Source organism: Phodopus roborovskii, unplaced genomic scaffold (assembly GCF_943737965.1).
Source record: "Phodopus roborovskii unplaced genomic scaffold, PHOROB, whole genome shotgun sequence".
Classification (NCBI taxonomy): Eukaryota; Metazoa; Chordata; class Mammalia; order Rodentia; family Cricetidae; genus Phodopus; species Phodopus roborovskii.
This window is the reverse complement of record NW_026126422.1, coordinates 2,161,671-2,181,065: the sequence shown is the minus strand read 5'-3', so window position 1 is coordinate 2,181,065 and position 19,395 is coordinate 2,161,671. Positions and strand designations below refer to the sequence as shown.

Here is a 19,395-nt window from a genome sequence, read left to right as displayed (position 1 = left end):
AGGAATGAGAAGTAAGGGTGATTCAGGCGCAATTTTAAAAGTAAGCAATGACTTCAGGAATTGTACAAATAAACCGCTGGAAAAAAATAAGGAAGACAACTCAGGATATGAAAGAATTCACTGATTAACTGGAAGTTCTAAAAAGAGGAACAGTCAAAAAAAAACTTATAAATGAAATTAGCAATAAACCCAATTTTAAAAACTCAGTGAGATGACCCAGTGGGCAAAGGCACTTGCTATGAAAGCCTAGGGTCCTGTGCTCAATACCAGCACTTAAGGGAAGCTAGAAAGAGAGACTCGCTCCAGAGCTGTCCTCTGACCCCCAAGTGTATACTGTGGCACTTAGGTCCAACTGTACAGTAAATAACTTTTTAAATCCTCAGTTGAGAGCCTCCCCAGAGCAAGCAGTGGGGTGTTTATCAGGGTTTGAGGACTAATTTTGTAAATCATCCCTTCTAGCAATAACAACAAGGAGAAATAAGAAACCATAACCAGAACTTCCAATGATTTGGGAACAAATTCAAATAGCCTTGAGCAGTCTGCAGACTGACCATGAAGCCCATCATGACTCAAGTGGCATTTTCACATGACTAGAAACCTGATTCTAAAACTTGTGTGCAAGCACAAAAACATTCTGAGTCTCTAAGGAATGCTGGGTGCAAGGAGCAATGTTCAACACACAAGAGCACTTGGCTTCAAGGTATACTAGAGCCCTAGTAACAAAAGCATGACAATAGCACAGGACAGACCATAGGCTGCAGAATAGGAAACAAGAATGTAAACAAAACAAGGCGGGCGGTACCTGAAGATCCCCTCATAGAAGCCATGTCTGCACTGAGCATCCTACAGATTATGGAGAGGCTGGAATAGTCAGCTCCAGAGCCAAATTATCCTGGGTTATCTTAGACCATTAAATGGCTATTTATTGTCTACCTGTGTCTGTGACTTCTTGTGACTAGTGGGTAAATGCTTTTGGAATATGCAAACAGAGCCTGTCTTCCAGCAACCCAAAACCTAAGAACATCATCAGATCACATCTGATGCCTATAGGTCCCCAATCCCCCTTTTAGCACATTGACTCACCTACCCCTACCAATGTATTTGAAAAGTGTTTTGATTTACATTTTGTTCTGTTTCTATAACTACTTCACAAACCTGCTATGATTTTGGAACACAGTTTTGGGGTAACCTGTATTTGCATTTTCAGCCTATGCTAATACTATATACTTGGCTCCAGAATGAACTCTTATTTCCCTTGAAGTGAGATCTTTGATTTTTATAGTGACATGGTGACAGTGAACCGAATTTTAACAAAGATGCTGAAAACAAAATGAAAAACCAATTCTAACAACTGTTTCTGTGAAAATCGCAATGCCATATACAGAATCAAACTACAGTTCCCTTCTTCTTCCCTATACAAAAATCAGTTCAAAACGGGTCAAAGGTTGTAATGTCAGATGAAAACTTTGAAAGTAGTGGAGGAATCCATGGGAAAAACAATTTAAAATACAGACCCAGAAAGGCAAGGCCTTTCTGCATATCACCCCAATAACCCAGGAACTCAATAACCTCCTTCTTGTGAACTTTGACTGTGATTTGTGATATAATGTGATAGTCAACAGAAATGGCACTGTGCTATGAAAAAAAATCATTTATTATTAATGATTTCCAATATACATCTGTATTTTACAATGTTAGCTTTTGGTGTTATCAAGCTTGGGCAGATCACAGTCATTCTCTCACCAGCTTTGGCTCAGTGTCAAAGTAAAATGTTAAGCAAACTCTTGATGTCTCGTGTTGGATTTGTCTTGACTAAGAACAATACCCCAGGAAGTAGAAGTTTTGCTGATGACAGTAGTTGAAGGATACTCGATGCTTTACACACACACACACACACACACACACACACACACACACACACACACAGTCTAAATATATTACCTTCTATTTTCCAATGTCTTTCAAATAAACAAAAGTCACAGTTACTTTTGACCTACTAAATTCTGAATTTGAAAAGGATGGCATCTTAGTCAGACTGTTTATCCTTTTTCCTTAAGCTTCACAAAATACGGAGACTATCTTTGTGGGTGAAGAGCCGATAAATTTGGACTCCTCTACACCATTTTGGTAGGACAAAGAGCTTGCTTCTCTAAGTCGGGGAGCTATGTGCTAAGGTTCTGGCATTACTGATTACCAGCTTATGGGACCTTGTCAGATGGTGTGGCTGTGTACCCTTAAGTCATCTCAATCCTCTTGTTTTTCATAAAGGTGTTAGAACTAGACACCAAATTCAAACTGGACACCTGTCCCAGCTGTCCCACTCTAGTCAAAAGCAGAACCACCACCAAAGTTCATTCACAGGTCAGGGGAGGGAGGAGGGAGGCAGACAGGGAAGGAGTTATCTTTAGATGTTCTCAGTCAGAACCAGGCTTTCTCTCCTAGCACTCACTACTTAGCTGATGAGCACACACTCCTGTGTACCTTCCTCCTCCAGTGTACTGCGAGTTTATTTTTTCCTGCATGATGGTTGTAGCTGTAATTCATTGAGCTGTGTCCTACCTATGTGGATCCATGATAAGCACATGTTCTTACTGTTTCACTTGGTCATGGCAGTCTCTGATGACACTCTGGTTCATCCTTATCTTACAGAGAAGGAAACTATGGCAAAGAGCATTAGATATGTCCAAGTTCTCTCAGCTAGAAGGAGGTATGCTGTCTCTTCGCAGGCATGGAGTCCCTCTTTTACTCACGAATGCTACCTCCATGCCTGCCACAGGCTTTTTGTGAGCACTAACCATGATTGTGTTCTGCAGAGATACCAGGGGCCTCAGCATCTTGGCTGTGCCTGGGGTTGCTTTCTTTGAAGAGGAATGGAGCCCAAATCTTCCTCTCTGAAGCTCTGACCATCTGCTCCATCTGCCCTGCTCCACGCCCTCTCCTCCATACCAGGCACCATGTGGACTTTAAGTTACAGCTTCATTGAGACAAAGGAAGAGAGAGCTCTATGCTGTCAGTGGAAGGGAGAGAGCAGCTGAGAAAGGGAAAGCTCAGATTGAAAACAAAGTGTGTCCACCAGCACATCCCTAGAGCAAGTTTCCTTGTCAGGCCAGTGCTCTATCTTTCTAATTAACTGGAGGGAGAATAAACTGCTAGGCGTGTCATAAAGGACCAGATCACATGTGCAATCAGCTGACACCACGGCTAACAAAATTCGTGTGCAACCTTGGCCCGGTGCACTGGAGGAGGGAGGAAGCCTACGGGACCCATCAGTCTACAAACAGCAGCAAGGACAGACAGCATGAGCACAGCTGGAAAAGTAAGAAAAACATCTTACTGTTGTAAATTTATTCTTATTAGTATGCAAAAGATGAAGATTGCTAACTCAGGAATAGCATGCAATGAAATACAATGTGAAACTATGTTACAGTACAGCATATGCACCGGGCTACAGTGCAACTAGACTGCTACGAAATATCTTTAACAAGAGTGCATATAATCCAGCTCTGGGAATGTCTTCACCTCCTCTTTAATTTTGCAGTGGGAATTTATTTTCGGCCAACTGTGACTACTTTGTAAGTAGGAAGTTTTAAAAAGATCTTTTATGTAAAGTCTGTGTTTATAGTAAGACATCAAATAGCATTCTAGTCTTATAATTCTGTATTTTTATATGAAGACAACAACATTAAGTTTGACCAGAGTTTCATAACAGGATTTGACTGTTATATAGAACTGTCCCTGTAACCTGTAGATAAATTTCTGACAAGAGGTGGATTGATTTCAAAGCATTCAGATCGTGGACAGTAAGATTACATTACTGTGCCATTGGGATTTGGACAGCTCACAAAACTTCTAAAAATTCTATACAACACTCTCTAACCTTAAGAAAAACTGTCAAGACAAAGAATACACACACATGGTACTAAGTTTCCACAAGCCACAGTCCCTTGTTCAATATGTGTGGTACTGGGATACAAGCAGTCATTTATAATAATTAACTGATTTGTGATGTCTCATTGCTTAATTATAAAAGCCTGTCTTTTTGTTGGCTCAGGTGCTATTTTAGGAGTGGGTCAAAGTCCCAAAGCTCACAGTGAGAACTGGGTGTTGGAATGTGCAGAGGCTTCTGCATACACAGTGAGACACCACTCCTGTTGAAAGGATGGGTTGGGGATCTCAGAAGGGGCCAGTGTCAGGTATTTTTATTCCAGTTCATATTTAGAACAGTTTAGAATGACTTATTACATCTCAAAGAAAAGTAGTTAGGAAAAAAGATGGTACAGTTAAGTGGAAACCCAATTATATCAACCAAACAAGAATTGAGGGGCCAGGGAATCCCGGGCTCTTAGGTACAGGATCAATAGCAGCACTGTGGTAATCACTGGTTTGTGTGACTTTATGGCCGAATATTTCTGAAATCCCAGCACTAGGAGGGCCAAGACAGAAAGGTTACTAGTTCAAGGTCAGCCTGGGCTTATTATTAGAATATTGTCTCAGAAATCCAAAATCTGGGGGCTAAATCTGTGACAGAGTACTTGCCTGAATGCACAAAATTCTGGGTTCTGCCCCTAGTACTACAAAAATATATTAATAATTATCATTTAGAATTAAACATAACACAATGATTTTGGTCAAACAACCTCTTTCAGAACAGTACCAGTGACAATCAAGGAAAAAAATAGTATAAGCAGAGCCTGAAGGAGCATACACCAATTCGCCCAGGTGCATTACATTTAGTTGAATTTTCCAGACCTTGGGCTATAGTGTCATCGGTTTTTAATATTTTTTTTATTGTAAATGAGATATATCTGTTTGTGTGTAACAATGGGTGGCAGACCCTGGGACAGATTTCATGGGGGCAGTGATCTCCTTGGAGGTGATGTAACCCTTTATCTCCCAGGTCATCAAGTGCAAAGCAGCTGTGCTATGGGAAACTCACAAGCCCTTCTCCATCGAGGACATAGAAGTTGCACCTCCCAAGGCCCATGAAGTTCGCATTAAGGTAAGCCCCACTTTGACCATCTAGAACATTAGGTTTGAAAAACTCAGAAAACTCCAGAGACCTATGCAAAACTCCATTAATAGCCCCTTTGAAGAGGCTTGCCCTGACAATGAATAAAGCTGTTACTAAGGCAAGCTATTGATAACTGCTAAAAGTTCGAAGTGACTAAAAAGCATGTTTAACATAATCCATGAATTTTAAAAAAAAAAACATTTATGTTTGTAAAGTACTAAGCATCTTGATTCTTAAAATCAATTAATATCTAAAAACCAGTTAATATTAGGCAATTCCTTGGTGCTCATTTCCTATTTCTTTTATTTATTTAATTTAGAAACAATCTATTTTACCCCAGTTCCCTCTCACTCCCATCCTCCCATACCCCCACCGACTCCCCCATCCTACCCCCACCCCCATCCACTGTCCAGAGTAAGTCTTACTAAGGGGCATCATCAAAGTCTGTCACATAATTTTGGGGGAAGGCCTAGGCCCTCCTCCATGTATCTAGGCTGAGAGAGTATCCCTCCATGGGGAATGGGCTCCCAAAGTTCATTGGTGCACTAGGGATAAATACTGATCCACAATCAGAGGCCCCATAGATTGACCAGGCCTCCTAACTGGCACCCACATTCAGAGGGCTTGGTTCTGTCCAACTATAAGACTGGGATCCCTATGGTCTTACTTGGTCAGGTAAGCTGTTTCTGGGAGTTTCTCCAACATGGTCTTGACCTCCCTCCCTGCAACTGGATTCCAGGAGTTCAGCTCAGTGTTTTGCTGTGGGTGTCTAATTCTGTTTCCATCAGCTACTGGATGAAGGCTCCAGGATGGCTTATAAGGTAGTCATCAATCTCATTATAGGGGAAGGACATTTAAGATAGCCTCTCCTCTATTGCTTAAATATTAGTTGGGTCATTCTTATGGATTTCTGGGCATTTCCCTAGTGCCAGATTTCTCTTTAAACCTATAATGGCTCCCTCTATTAAGGTATCTCTTTTCTTGCTATCTTCTATTCTTCCCCCGACTCAGTCTTCCTGACCCCTCATGTTCTCCTCCCTCCTCCCTTCCCTTCTCTGTTTCTTACCGCCCTCCCAATACCCCCACACTTCCCAATTTGCTCAAGAGATCTTGTCCCTTTCCCCTTCTCTGGGGAGCCATGTGTTTCTCTCGTAGGGTCTTCCCTGTTTCCTAGTTTCTCTGGTAGTATGGATAATAGGCTGATAGTCCTTTGCTCCATGTCTAATATACATATATGAGTGAGTACATACCATGATTGTCATTCTGTGACTGGGTTACCTCATTCAGGATGGTTCCTTCCAGTTCCATCCATTTGCCTTCAAATTTTAAGAGTTCATTGTTGTTTGTTTTATTTTGGGGGGGGTTGTTGTTGGTTGTTTGTTTGTTTTATCTTTGTTTTCTTTTTCTGCTGAGTAGTATTCCATTGTGTAAATGTACCACATTTTCTCTATCCATTCAGTTGAGGGGCATCTAGGTTGCTTACAGGTTCTGGTTATTACAAACAATGCTGCTATGAACATAGTTGAATAGATGTCCTTGTGGCATGAATGTGCATTCTTTTGAATATATGCCCATGACTGAAATTGCTGGATCTTGAGGTAGACTGATTCCAACTTTCCTGAGAGACCACCATACTGATTTCCAAAGTGGCTTCACAACTTTTCACTCTCACCATCAATGGAGGAGTGTTCCCCTTTTTTCCACATTCTCTCCAGCATAAACTGTCCTTAATGTTTTTGATTTTAACCATTCTGACAGGAGTAAGATGGCATCTCAGAGTTGTTTTGATTTGCATTTCCATGATGTCTAAGGATGTTGAGCACTTTCTTAAGTGTCTTTCAGCCATTTTAGATTCTTCTATTGAGAATTCTCTATTTAGTTCTGATCTCCAGTTTTTACAGTTTTTAATTGGATTATTTGGTGTTTTGCTGACTAGCTTCTTACATTCTCTGTATATTTTGGAAATCAACCCTCTGTCAGATGTGGGGTTAGTGAAGATCTTTTCCCATTCTGTGGGACTGTGTCCTTTGCCTTACAGAAGCTTCTCAGTTTCTGGAGGTCCCATTACTAATTGTCGACCCCAGTGTCTGTGCTACTGGAGTTATGTTCAGGAAGCAGTCTCTTGCACCAATTAGTTCAAGGGGACCTCCAACGTTCTCTTCTAAGAGGTTTAGTGTGCCTGGATTTATGTTGTATAAAGTACATATTTTACAGTCACTTACTTCACAAGATGATAATTGATGCTTAAGGTATTTAATTGGGAAAAGACAAATGAAAGCACAAGAAAATCTTGGACCTAAATTGAATGTTTGAATTTGAAAACAATAGAGAATGTTAGCGAATCCTCAGAAGCCCGGGTTCAGAACAGTATGTTAAACCCCACAGCTGCAAACTTTGCTGAGTGAACTCTCTGTCTAATTTGTAGATGGTGGCCACGGGGGTCTGCCGCTCAGACGATCACGTGGTTAGTGGAAGCATGGTCTCACCTTTTCCTGTAGTTTTAGGCCATGAGGGAGCCGGTATTGTGGAGAGCATCGGAGAAGGGGTGACTTCTGTGAAACCAGGTACAGAATCCTCTATCCTCCGGACCTGGGTTTTGGTTCTGATGCCAAGAGCATTATTCCTAAGAGAGGAAGTCGAGGCAGTGGGAGACATAATTAATCATGTAATCAACAAACAGCAAAAGTCGACATTTATTTCATTATTAAAAACAGATTTCTGTAGTAAGTTATCACTTCTTTGTCATATTTTATTATGCTTCCTCTGAAGATAACTAGGATTATTATTTTAAGTATTCCTTTAATACTAAGAGAAGCACAATCACTTTGAAGAGCTGAACCCTGGGCAATGGAGAAATGACTCTGTGATTAAAGTCACATCCTGTTCTTCTAGAGTACCCAGTTGGACAATTCAGAATGACCTGTAACTCCTGCCCTAGGGGACCCAATGTCCCCTGCTGGCTTCCAAGGGCACCCACACACAAGTGGCATGTACACACTGGTACTCCCACATGAACATAAAAACCATACAAATCTTTTTAAAAGTAAAAAAAAAATAGTTATCATAATTCTCACTTTAATTTTATCCTATGATCAAGTTTAATACATTATGATTACTAGAAAATATGTCCTATGTTGTGCTTGGTTTTATTTTAGTTTTATTGTAACTATTAGACAAAATGTCAGATCTCTCCAACATCCTATGCTAACATAGTAAGTTGGTAACTCATTGCCACTAAGGCATATATTTATACTTAGCAGTGAGAATATACAAGATTTGATTAGACTAATATGTGAAAGTCCCCAAGAGAAACTGAGGCACACAACAAGGTTAACTGCTATGGACATCTCCTCTTTCTCTTTGTGGATCTTCAGGCACATATAAACCTGGATGAATAGCAAGGCTGGGAGGTAACGACCCATGAATTATAGTGCGGTCGGGTCCTATCACTAGGTGACTTTTCAAAGACACGCGTCTCTACGTGTGGGTCTCATGTGTTTGCTTCATTATTTCCTGGACAGACACTGAAGTCGTTTTGTTGTTTCCCTGCAGGTGATAAAGTCATCCCACTCTTCTCTCCCCAGTGCGGGAAATGCAGGGTTTGCAAGCACCCGGAAAGCAACTTGTGTGCAAAAAACGAGTACGTTTCTAATGTCTTCTCCTACACTTAGGCAGCACACTGCTTTTGTTCTGTCTCATATCCTTGTTATGCCTGTGTTTCTCTGGCCAGTTTGGTAAAGCCGAGGGGGACCATGCTGGACGGCACCACCAGGTTCACCTGCAGAGGAAAGCCAATCCATAACTTCCTGGGCACCAGCACGTTCTCGCAGTACACTGTGGTAGATGAGATAGCAGTAGCTAAAATCGACGGAGCTTCACCACTCGAGAAAGTCTGCCTCATCGGCTGTGGGTTCTCAACCGGCTATGGCTCTGCTGTCCAAGTCGCCAAGGTAAGATGAGGATGGGGGTTTCTTTCCTACTTGGTCCCACATCCGCTTTGCTAAAATAAACAAGGACTTACATTGAGTATAAAATGTTTGGCTGATGGCCCACACTTCTTATTGGCTAGCTCTGTCTTAATTATTAACCCATTTCTATTAATCTATGCATTGCCACAAGTTAATGTTACCTGTAATCTGGCATGTTAGCCCTTCTGCCACAGGGCATCTCTTCCCTGCTTCTCTGCGCCTTCCTCTCCCCAACCTCCTAGTCTGGGAGCCTGGCCTATCGTTCCTGCCTAGTGACTGGACAATCAGTATTTTTTTCATCAACCAATAAGAAAACATGTATACAGAAGGACATCCCCAATCAGTAAACATGAACAATGACCCATGTAATGAGAACATTCAACTTCCAGCCTCCATGATCTCCCAGGGTCCAGCAAACTCTAAAAGGAGTGTGATGGATAGAAGGAAATAAATATGTTCACACATGTATTCCACTCATGGACGGCTCTCGTTTCTTCCAGAAAATGTTCTTCCCAAAATTCTATCTCAAAAGCTCTCTTAAGATTTCTTTCTAAATGTTCTCTCCTCTAAAGTTCTTACTTCAAAACCTCTTTTAAAGTTCTTCTTAAAATTTCTCCTTAAAATTCTCTAAAGTTCTTTCTAAAATGTCTCTGAAAGTGCCTTCTTCTAAAGGTTCTCCTGAGGTCTTTTCCTATCACATAAAGCTTCTATATCCACAGGCTCATTCATAACTCATCTCTCTGAGACAGGAAGGCAGGTAGGATCTTGGGAAAAGCAGGTGCCTTAAGTCTATTCCTCTGGATGTGACTTGCAAAACATCCTGACAATCTTAAGTCTCAGGGGGATGTGATTTACAATACATACTGTTAATTCATTAAAGCCCTATATCAAAGGGAAACCTAAGCCTAGGTAGTATGTGATCTGGAGGATGTAGCTCTTACTGCTGATGACCCAGTGGGAAGGAATCCTGTCTCTGGGGCCCATTTGAGAATACAAAGCACCCAGCATATATTTTATACACACTCAAATTCATAGTAACAAATGTTCTCCAGTTGATACCTAGAATATTAATTGGTTCTTCTGTAATAAATGAAAAAGGCTCACAGCACGCATGTACCAACCTGTGTGCATAGCGCTGGGACACACATCAGAGTGTGTTTCTGTAGAAGAGAAAAAGCCTCTCCACCTGCAGAAAGAATCCACTCCACACACTGAAAGAAGCTCTGTGACAGCATGCATCCAGTTCTGGCTAGTTCCCAAAGAGAAACTGGCCTCTCACAGCAATTATTTTAAACTTACATAGATCTTGAGCTGTGGCATTTTACATATGCTGTTGTCTGCAATGCTCTGTTATGTCCCAGTCCCAAGATACACTTTGAGCAACTAAACATGTTTCATAGAGTCAGAAACTGCCAAGCTGGCCATTTGGGACAAATTGGACGTTGATAAAGTGGAGATGCCATCACAGTTATCTCTACAGAACGCCAATGCTGGGAGAAGTTCACAGCACTTTCACAAGTGTTTGTAAAATATGGACCAATACCATTACCTAAAGCCAACCTGCCTGCATTGTGGAACTTTACTGAAGAGAAACCCAGGCTTAGTGGCTCTGTGACCTGTGCAGCCTCTCTGAACTGCCTGATGTCCCTTGAAAGAACACCAGGTTGAGGCACGGTCTTTAACAGCCAGCTGTGGCCAGGGCTGTCTCCTTTGTCAGGAGGATTGTGAACAAACCTTAATAGAAACATTTTCCCAGAAAACCTAGACTTTAATTGTGCTAGAGGTACATCTTTCCCTACAGTTTCTGACCTAGCTGCTTAGTGGGCTGTCTATGGTAGTGTTAAAGACAGTAATTCTTTAGCTAAACTCTACTTTGTATTATATAATATTTCCTAAACAAGTTTGTTAGCAGAGCTTTAAAACATCAGTTGTTATTTGCGGATTCCTCTTCGGGCAATTGTAGCCAGAAGAAGTTTCACCAGCAGTTGGAATGAAGTCTGAGTAGCCATGAGAGAGGACAAAGGAAGTACCTGTACACCCTGGAGCATTTTCTACCAATCACTGTTCCATCTATCTTTCTATTTTCTGAAAACTCAGGTGACCCCAGGATCCACGTGTGCTGTGTTTGGCCTTGGCGGTGTTGGTCTGTCTGTCATTATTGGCTGTAAAACAGCTGGAGCAGCCAGGATCATTGCTGTGGACATCAACAAAGACAAGTTTGCAAAGGCCAAAGAATTGGGTGCAACTGAGTGCATCAACCCTCTAGACTACAACAAACCCATTGAGGAGGTGCTCCAGGAAATGACCGATGGAGGGGTGGACTTTTCCTTTGAAGTAATTGGTCGGCTTGACACCATGGTAGGTAGTGTCGCATGCCTTCAGATCTGTCCTTCTGCCATCTATAATATTCTCTGGACAGCAAAATAGAAATCTGCTTCAGAAAGCTATTTTTGAGTGGTAATAGTACATCCCATGTTTATTACTCAAATTTCTTAATTCTGTGTTATGGTAAACTCTTATTTTTTCAGTTCTATAAACTTGTATCAAGTAATATCCTCCTTTAATAGTGGAATACTTACAATGGACCTTTTTCAGTCAAAATCAATTCATCAAGCAAACTCAAACAGAAATTCTGGTCTTAAACAGATAATATGATTTCCTTCCCTGTCCTTAATATTATATAATATTTGAAACTAAATGTTCCTAAAAGCATTTTCAAGTTTCATCATATGGCCAAAAGAAAGAATGAATAATTTTGGTCCAAGTATTATCTTATAAAACATGTAGAGGAGTGACTGCTTTAATAAAACATCATGTTTCAACACAGAGACGGCTCTGCAAGCACCCAGATATACATGTTTGAGTATATACTTTCTATTATGAATTCTCAGATTCTGCCATACCTCTTAATTGAAGAGATACACATTTTGTAAGTATGTTTATTATCTACATGACATAGAGTATGTATCATACTTTCCATAAAGCCACCTGCCATGTGCTAACCACTAAGTGAAGGTGGACTGGGATAACGATATAAAATACTATTGCTCAACTTACTGTGCTTGTATTGAAGTACACGTTATACTACTTTCAAAAATAGTAAATGTCATCCATTGCTAAAGAGTACGTCTCCATTTACATCTTACCCAACAAGAGACCTCTAGAATTCTATAGAAATGACCCTTACTGAGGTTCTCCACAAAACCTTGACAGAGGTGGTTGCAGAGAATGGCTCGGTACCATGAGAATGACCTTCCTATCAATATTGAATTGAGAGAAGATGCCATAGATGATAGAAGATGCAAGAGAGGATAGCATCTCCTCTTTGGACAGAGAGTCGTTCTAAGCTAAGGGTTCTGACTTTTCCCAGGGCTATCGCTCTTGTGTGATTCACTCTCTCTTCTCCCCACTTGCTCATCTTAAACTGGGATGTCAGTTGATTTGGAAATACAAGAGGCTGATACCCATATGTTATGAAGACATCTGGTTTTCTAAATGTCAAAATCAAAAGACCAGGCATTATGTATCTTGGAGGATTCTAAATAATTTTCTATTATTGAACATTAAAAAAAACAAATGAAAGATAAAATTTTCCTGGATGTCTACAGATAACAGAATAATATCAAACCAATGCATACTTCGGAGGCATAACCAATTAATGCATGCCTGTTCTGGTTTTAAGCACCAGAGTAGGAACATATTAACAAGGGAGTTTGAGAAATGGATGAATGAGAACTTACATCTTCATAACCAAAATTTCTATCTCAGAATAGAAGCTTTAAAATTAGAATTAATGGACAAATGAAAAGAGAATTAACATACTCATAGATTGCCTGAGAGTTATGTGATTAGGAAACAAAATTCTTCTTGGAGAACCCAGACTTTCCAAGGTCACATTGAGGCTTGCTTCTTTATTAGTTTGTAAGGGATAATTTTTTTCTTTTTTTAAATTTTTTAAATTTATTTTATACAACCAAGTCCATTTAAATGAAAACAAACATTTATAGACAATATTTGGGAATTTGGGCGTTGTTCTTTCCAAACTACTTCCTGCTGGTAAGGGGCACTGTCATGGGGGATTCGAAGAAGATGCAGAAATCCTGGCTGTAGTCTGTAAGGCTGCTTTGTCCAGCTGTTTTGAATGTAGGATCACCTGGTACTCTGTTTCAGGTGGTCTGGCTTGATCAAACCACATTAGTCTGGAAGGAATCCACATCTTTTCATTTTCTGTGGAAACAAAAATAGAAATCCTTTTCCCCAGTAACTTGTCCTTGAATTTTGGAGTCAAAGCATTTTTTTTTTAAATTTAATTTATTATTTTACATGTCAATCTGTAAGGGATAATTTTAAACATGAATTCGTTCATTCACTCTGTTTACAAAATGTTTTCACACATTTCTTCATATGACCTGAAACTGTGCATCATCAGTAGACACCACAACAGAATCCACTTTAATATTGTTTTTATTCCAGATGTCTGCCCTGGTAAGCTGCCATGAAGCATGTGGTGTAAGTGTCATTGTGGGGGTACCTCCTAATGCTAAAAACCTCTCAGTGAACCCCATGTTGCTGTTGCTGGGTCGCACCTGGAAAGGAGCAATATTTGGTGGTATGTACTTATAGCTAAGATCAAGTTCTGCTTGTCTTCTTGTTTGTCAGGGTGGACGTGTGAATGTGTTTGGAGGTCTTGAGGATATTTGATGTCCACACTCAGGAGCCATCTGTCTTGTTCTTTGAGGCAGGGGGCCACAGTGGCCTGAGGCTCACAGTCAGGTTAGATGTCCTGGCCAGCCAGTCCCAGGAATCTACCAGTTCTTCTCACCAGACCTGGAATTACAAGCTCCCCCAGCACCGAATCAGCAATTTATAGTTAATATTTTTTGTTTGTTTGAATATTTTGTTTTGTTTTGTGTTTTTTATTCTGGAGATCAAACTTAGCTTCTATGACAACATCTCCCTAAACAGTCCCCCCCTCCAAACAGTCCAGATATTGGAGGAAAAGAACTCTTAAAAATTGTTCCATGGATGCTGACATTCAGCACAGTTGGTGTCTTCTGGTGGAGTAGGGGTGGAGAAGGACTAATTTTTCTTTAAGGGGCTGGCCACTGGGAGATTGACCATTGCTCCAGTGACTATACATTGGACTTGGTATATTTTTTTCCCTTAGGAAAGGTCACAAGCATTGTGGGCTGAACCAGGGATGACTGGGAAGTGGGTGTGGCCTGTTTCATTATGTGAATGTGATCAGAGGGCATTATGGGAAATTCCCAGATAATCAATAAAAATATTAAGTCAGAAATCAAACAAAGAATAACTTTACTAACTGAGCCATCTCTCCAGCTTAGAGGGTCAAATTTTTAACTGATTTCAGAATTTCTTTCAATTTATTGATTTATTTTTCTTATTTTATGTCGATTCCAGTTCCTTCTCCCTCCCTCCCTCTCTCCCAACCTCTCACGCTCCCCCACCACCACCTTCCTATCCCATCCCCTCCACTCCACATGTAGGGTGATGCCTTCCAGGAGGGGACATCTAAATCTGTCAAGTCATTTGGAGTAGGGACTAGGCCCTCCCTCCTGGATCTAGGCTAAGGGGGTATCCCTCTGTGGGGAATGTGCTCCCAAAGTCCTTTTGTGCACCAAGGATACATCCTGGTTCCACTGTCAGAGGTCCCTTAGACTGCCCAGGCCACCTAACTGAGACCCATGTTCAGAGGGTCTGAGTTGGTCCAATGCTGGATTCCCAGCTATCAGTCTGAGGTCCCTGAGCTCCCCTTTGTTCAGGTCAGCTGTCTCTGTGGGTTTCTGTAGCCTGGTCTTGTCCTCCCTCTCTGCATCTGGATTCCAGTTCGGCTCAGTTATTCCAGAATTTCTTTTTAAACAGAAAAGTTTGGATATTAGAAGGCGAAATGGTTTAAAAACATGAAAATCACTGTTCTCTCTATAGCAAGAACTGATGCATGAAATCCCAAGACAGGCTTCTCTGTCCCCACAAACCAGCCAGGGCTTTTCTGCCTGCATCCTCTTGTGTCTTTGAGAGGCCCCAAAATGCCTCATAGGATGCAGAAAACCCAAGGTAGAGTTTATGCCTATGCTAATTACCTGAATATGGACGGCTCCCTTCCTCTGAGTACAAACATCTGCAATGTAATTTCCCTTGGAAGAACTAATAAGCGGCCCTCATTGGCCAGAGGCCCTGTGTGTCAGGTGACATAATGAGAATGTTGGTGCAGGGCAGGAGGTGTTGGAGCCTCTGGATTTCTGCACTTTTAGGACCTTTGGTGTCTTGGGAAGTCTCCTGTCTAACTCCCCGGCCTGCAGTGACTACATCTCACAGTGATGCTACTCTCCTTCCAGGGTATAAGAGTAAAGATGCCGTCCCCAAACTTGTGGCTGACTTTATAGCTAAGAAGTTTCCACTGGAACCATTAATCACCCATGTTTTACCTTTTGAAAAAATAAATGAGGGATTTGAGCTGCTTCGTGGGGGAAAGAGGTAATTTTCAACAATATATTTATAGGAGGCAGGTGGGGAAATATTATTTTAATGACAGGGAAATGGATAACAGAAAATTAGGAGGGATTGCATAGGAACAAATATGGGATCCCTGGCTCCTGTCACCAATTCAGGCTCTACACACAGATGTGTGAACATTGGCAATATACAAACCTAAGCGTCAGTTTTCACAGTTCTCAAATGGACAAAATATGATATCCTTCCTTATAGTGCTGCTGTTTATAATAAAGTTTAAATGAAACAAGGCCTAAAAAGGTTCAACAAACTCTATGGCAAATAGCAAGAATAAATTCAGGTTATTGCCCACTGTGACATTTCTTACACCAGGCATATAGGCTTTTCGTTATTTAATAATGCTAACTATGACCCAAAATCTAAATGGCAGTCATAGTAAGATGTTCTGTGTGAGTTTAGAGCAAGAAAAGGCATGAAAGATCAGAAGAAGGTGGACTGCCAATTTACAAGGTTCACCCTCGTGACAGGGATGGGCATGGAATGGTTGGGCACTTGGATGGATTTTTATTGAGACTTGTGAGGCATATTTATTCACTCACATGTGGAAACAACATCTTATGTTTCATATTTCAGTATCCGCACTGTCCTGACGTTCTGAGACCATAGTGATGCCTTCCTACTGCTGACGCCTCCACCCACAAAATCACAGCACCAGTCACATCACAGCGTTGATTTTGTTCTTCAGAAGAACTGACAATAAAGTACTCATGCAAGCATTCCACGTGAAACTGGATTTTCTTTCTTTTTTTTCTCTACTTTTTAAATTTAAATTTGAAACAAGGATGTTTTACATGTGAATCCCAGTTCCATCACCCTCCCATTCTCTCCTATCAGGCCTACCAAACCCCAACCCATCCCCTTCTTGCTCCCCAGAGAGAGTGATGCCTCCCATGGAGAGTCAAAATCTGTCATATCATTTGGAGCAGGGCCTAGGCCCTCCCCCAACATGTCTAGCTGAGAAAGTATCCCTCTATGTGGGATGGGCTCCCACATAGATAAAGGGATAAATGCTGATCCATTACCAGAGGTCCCATAGATTGCCCAGTCCTCCTAACTAACACCCTCATTCAGGGGATCTGGGTCAGTCCTATGATGGTTTCCCAGCTATCAGAGTGGGGTGCATGAGCTTCTCCTTGTTCAGATCAGCTGTTTCTGTGGGTTTTTCTAGCCTTGTCATGACCCCTTTGCTCATCACTCCTCCTTCTCTCTAACTTGGTCCCAAGAGTTTGGCTCAGTGTTTAGCTGTGGGTGTCTGCTTCTGCTTCCATCAGCTACTAGAGGAAAGCTCTGGAGTGGCATCTATGGTAGTCATCAGTCTCATTATTGGGGAAGGGCATTTAAGGTAGCTTCTCCATTATCGCTTAAATTGTTAGTTGATTTCATTTTTGTAGAACTCTGGGCATTTCCCTAGTGGCAGATTTCTCCTTAAATGTATAATGGCTCCCTCTTTTATGGTATCTATTTTTTTTTGTTCTCCTCTACTCTTTCCCTGTCTCAATCTTCCTGTTCCCTCATGCCCACCTCTCCTGTCCTCTCCCTTTCCCCTACTTCCATGCTTCCAATTTGCTTGGGAGATTTTGTCCCTTTCCCTTTCTCCCAGGGACCATGTATGTTTTTCATAGGGTCCTCCTTGTTTCCTAGTTTTTCTGGCAGTGTATCTGCATTTTCTATGAAAGGGTTTTTAAGTCTCAATGAGAACTATCACACATCAGTTGGGGAACTGGTGGGTACCAGCCTTCTTTCTGATTTGAAGGCCATCTTTTCTACTGAGGACAGTACATCTTGTGACATCTTGCATGCTTTTCTCTCTGGAATCCACAGTCACAGGAACTCAGTGGAGCAGAGAGATCTTTCTGTGCAGGTACACACAGGATCTGTGAGCTCAGCCTTCCAGCCACACTTTCCACTGTCTGTACTTTATTCCTCATGAAATATGTGAGGATCGGGTAAAAGCGCAGCATGTCAGGGAACATGGATCTGCTATCTTAAATAAGAGCAAGTCTGAAATTCTGACTCAGCACTTCTAGTAATAATAGTATGTGATAGATGGGCTGCAAGTTATACATGTGGTGTTTAACAAGCAGGCTGGTATAGGACTAGGGAGCCAGGCCACAGCTCCAAGAATGCTATTCCAGACATGAAGAAAGAACAGATTGATATTTGTTAATTTCCTATGTGCACTTATCATTCATTCTGTTACCGATGCTGTTATAACCATACTGAGAATTCCCTTTAAATGTTAAAGTAACAACTTCATTCCAATAGGTTTCAATTTCTAACTGTATTCAAGAAGGAGAATAAAAGGAGAAAATGGTCAGATAAGAAGGATAATAAAATGGGGGAGGTTACATGGGGCCAAATGCTCTTCTGAGGAGATCTATGTGCACTTGTATGAACAGGTATGTGTACTTTTGGAGATGTATGTGCAGCTGTATAAACAGGTATGTGTACTTTGGACATGTGTGTGCATTTGTGTGAACAAGTATGTAGATCCTGCATATGTATTTGTACTTGCATGAACATGTATGTTGACTGTGTAGATGTGTGTACTTGTAAGAAGAATAAGTATGTGTACTTTTGAGATGTGTGTGCTCCTATATGAACATATATGTGGACTTGACTTGCTCATTTCATTTACCTGGGACTCAGGTTTATAAAACAGTCTGCCTGGCACTGCTATACTTTCCAAGAGAGCCCAAAGGTTTGTCAATATCTCACAAGACTAAATCAGAGCAAACTTAATTGAAGAGGGAAAGAACTGGTTTCTTCACCTCACCCTGTTCCTTTATGTATCTATATAACCAGTGTTTGTGTGTGTGTGTGTGTGTGTGTGTGTGTGCGCGCGCACTGCGCACTCACACACACGCGCACGTGTGTAGGCGGGGAGTGTGAAGATGGAGATCAATGGTGGGTATCCTCATTCACTGACACCTGATATATGAATACTTCTATGTCATTATCACCCATACCTCAACCCAAAGTTCTCCCATGTTCACTTCTCTGAAAATTATGACTCGTCTTTAATTATTGTTGTTACACACATATGTGTATTATCTTACGGTTTCTACTGTGATCAAACACCAGGACCAAAAGCACTTGGTGAGGAAAGCATTTTTTCAGCTCACAGTTCCACATCACAGAGGGAAGGCAGGACAGGACCTCAAACAGGGCAGGAACCTGGAGCTGATACACAGACCACGGAGGAATGCTGCTCACTGCCTTGCTCAACATAGCTTGCTCAGTTGACATTTTCATAACACCCAGGACCACCAGCCCAGGGATGGCACTACCTCCAAGGGGCTGGAACTTCCCACTTCTCAAACTAATCACTAATTAAGAAAATGCACCAAAACAGACTTTCCCACAGGCCAGTCTTATGGAAGCATATTCTCAATTGAAAGTCCCTCTTTCTTAATGACCCTCTCTTGGGTCAAGCTGATATAAAACTAGCCAACAGAGCCATGTATATGTGGGCATACACACACACACACACACACACACACACACACACACACACAGAGAGAGAGAGAGAGAGAGAGAGAGAGAGAGAGAGAGAGAGAGAGAGGAGTCCAAGAACCTATTTCCATTATCCCAACCCCCTTGCAGCTTTTCCATTGTTTCTGGGGATCTGAACTCAAGTCCTCATGCTTGCACACTTACCACTTTACAAACTGAGCCCTCCCCACAGCCCTTCACCAGCTAATTCTCATATAAATATGGTATTTAAAGACACTTCTCACCCAGATGCCGGTAACAAACAGATATCAAGCTGCCTTAAGGTTTTATATAAAAAAAAGGGCAGGGGAGGTTTTGAAACAAAGAGATTCTTAGTTGGTTGTAAAGGTGAATAACAGTGTCACATAGGTGATGCCACGTTGAAGGAAA

At 41.4% G+C, this 19,395-nt stretch overlaps 1 protein-coding gene across 1 annotated transcript; it reads left to right on the top strand.

Annotated features, from left to right (window-relative positions):
• Positions 1-3,237: 3,237 nt before the first annotated feature.
• On the top strand, positions 3,238-16,231 carry LOC127222934 (alcohol dehydrogenase 1-like). Its single transcript, XM_051185404.1, has 9 exons — positions 3,238-3,316; positions 4,898-4,999; positions 7,437-7,575; positions 8,564-8,651; positions 8,742-8,961; positions 11,077-11,337; positions 13,453-13,588; positions 15,336-15,474; positions 16,084-16,231. Exons 1-9 carry the CDS (start codon positions 3,299-3,301, stop codon positions 16,106-16,108), a joined length of 1,128 nt encoding a protein of 375 aa, XP_051041361.1. The 5' UTR covers positions 3,238-3,298; the 3' UTR covers positions 16,109-16,231.
• The last annotated feature ends 3,164 nt before the right edge of the window (positions 16,232-19,395 follow it).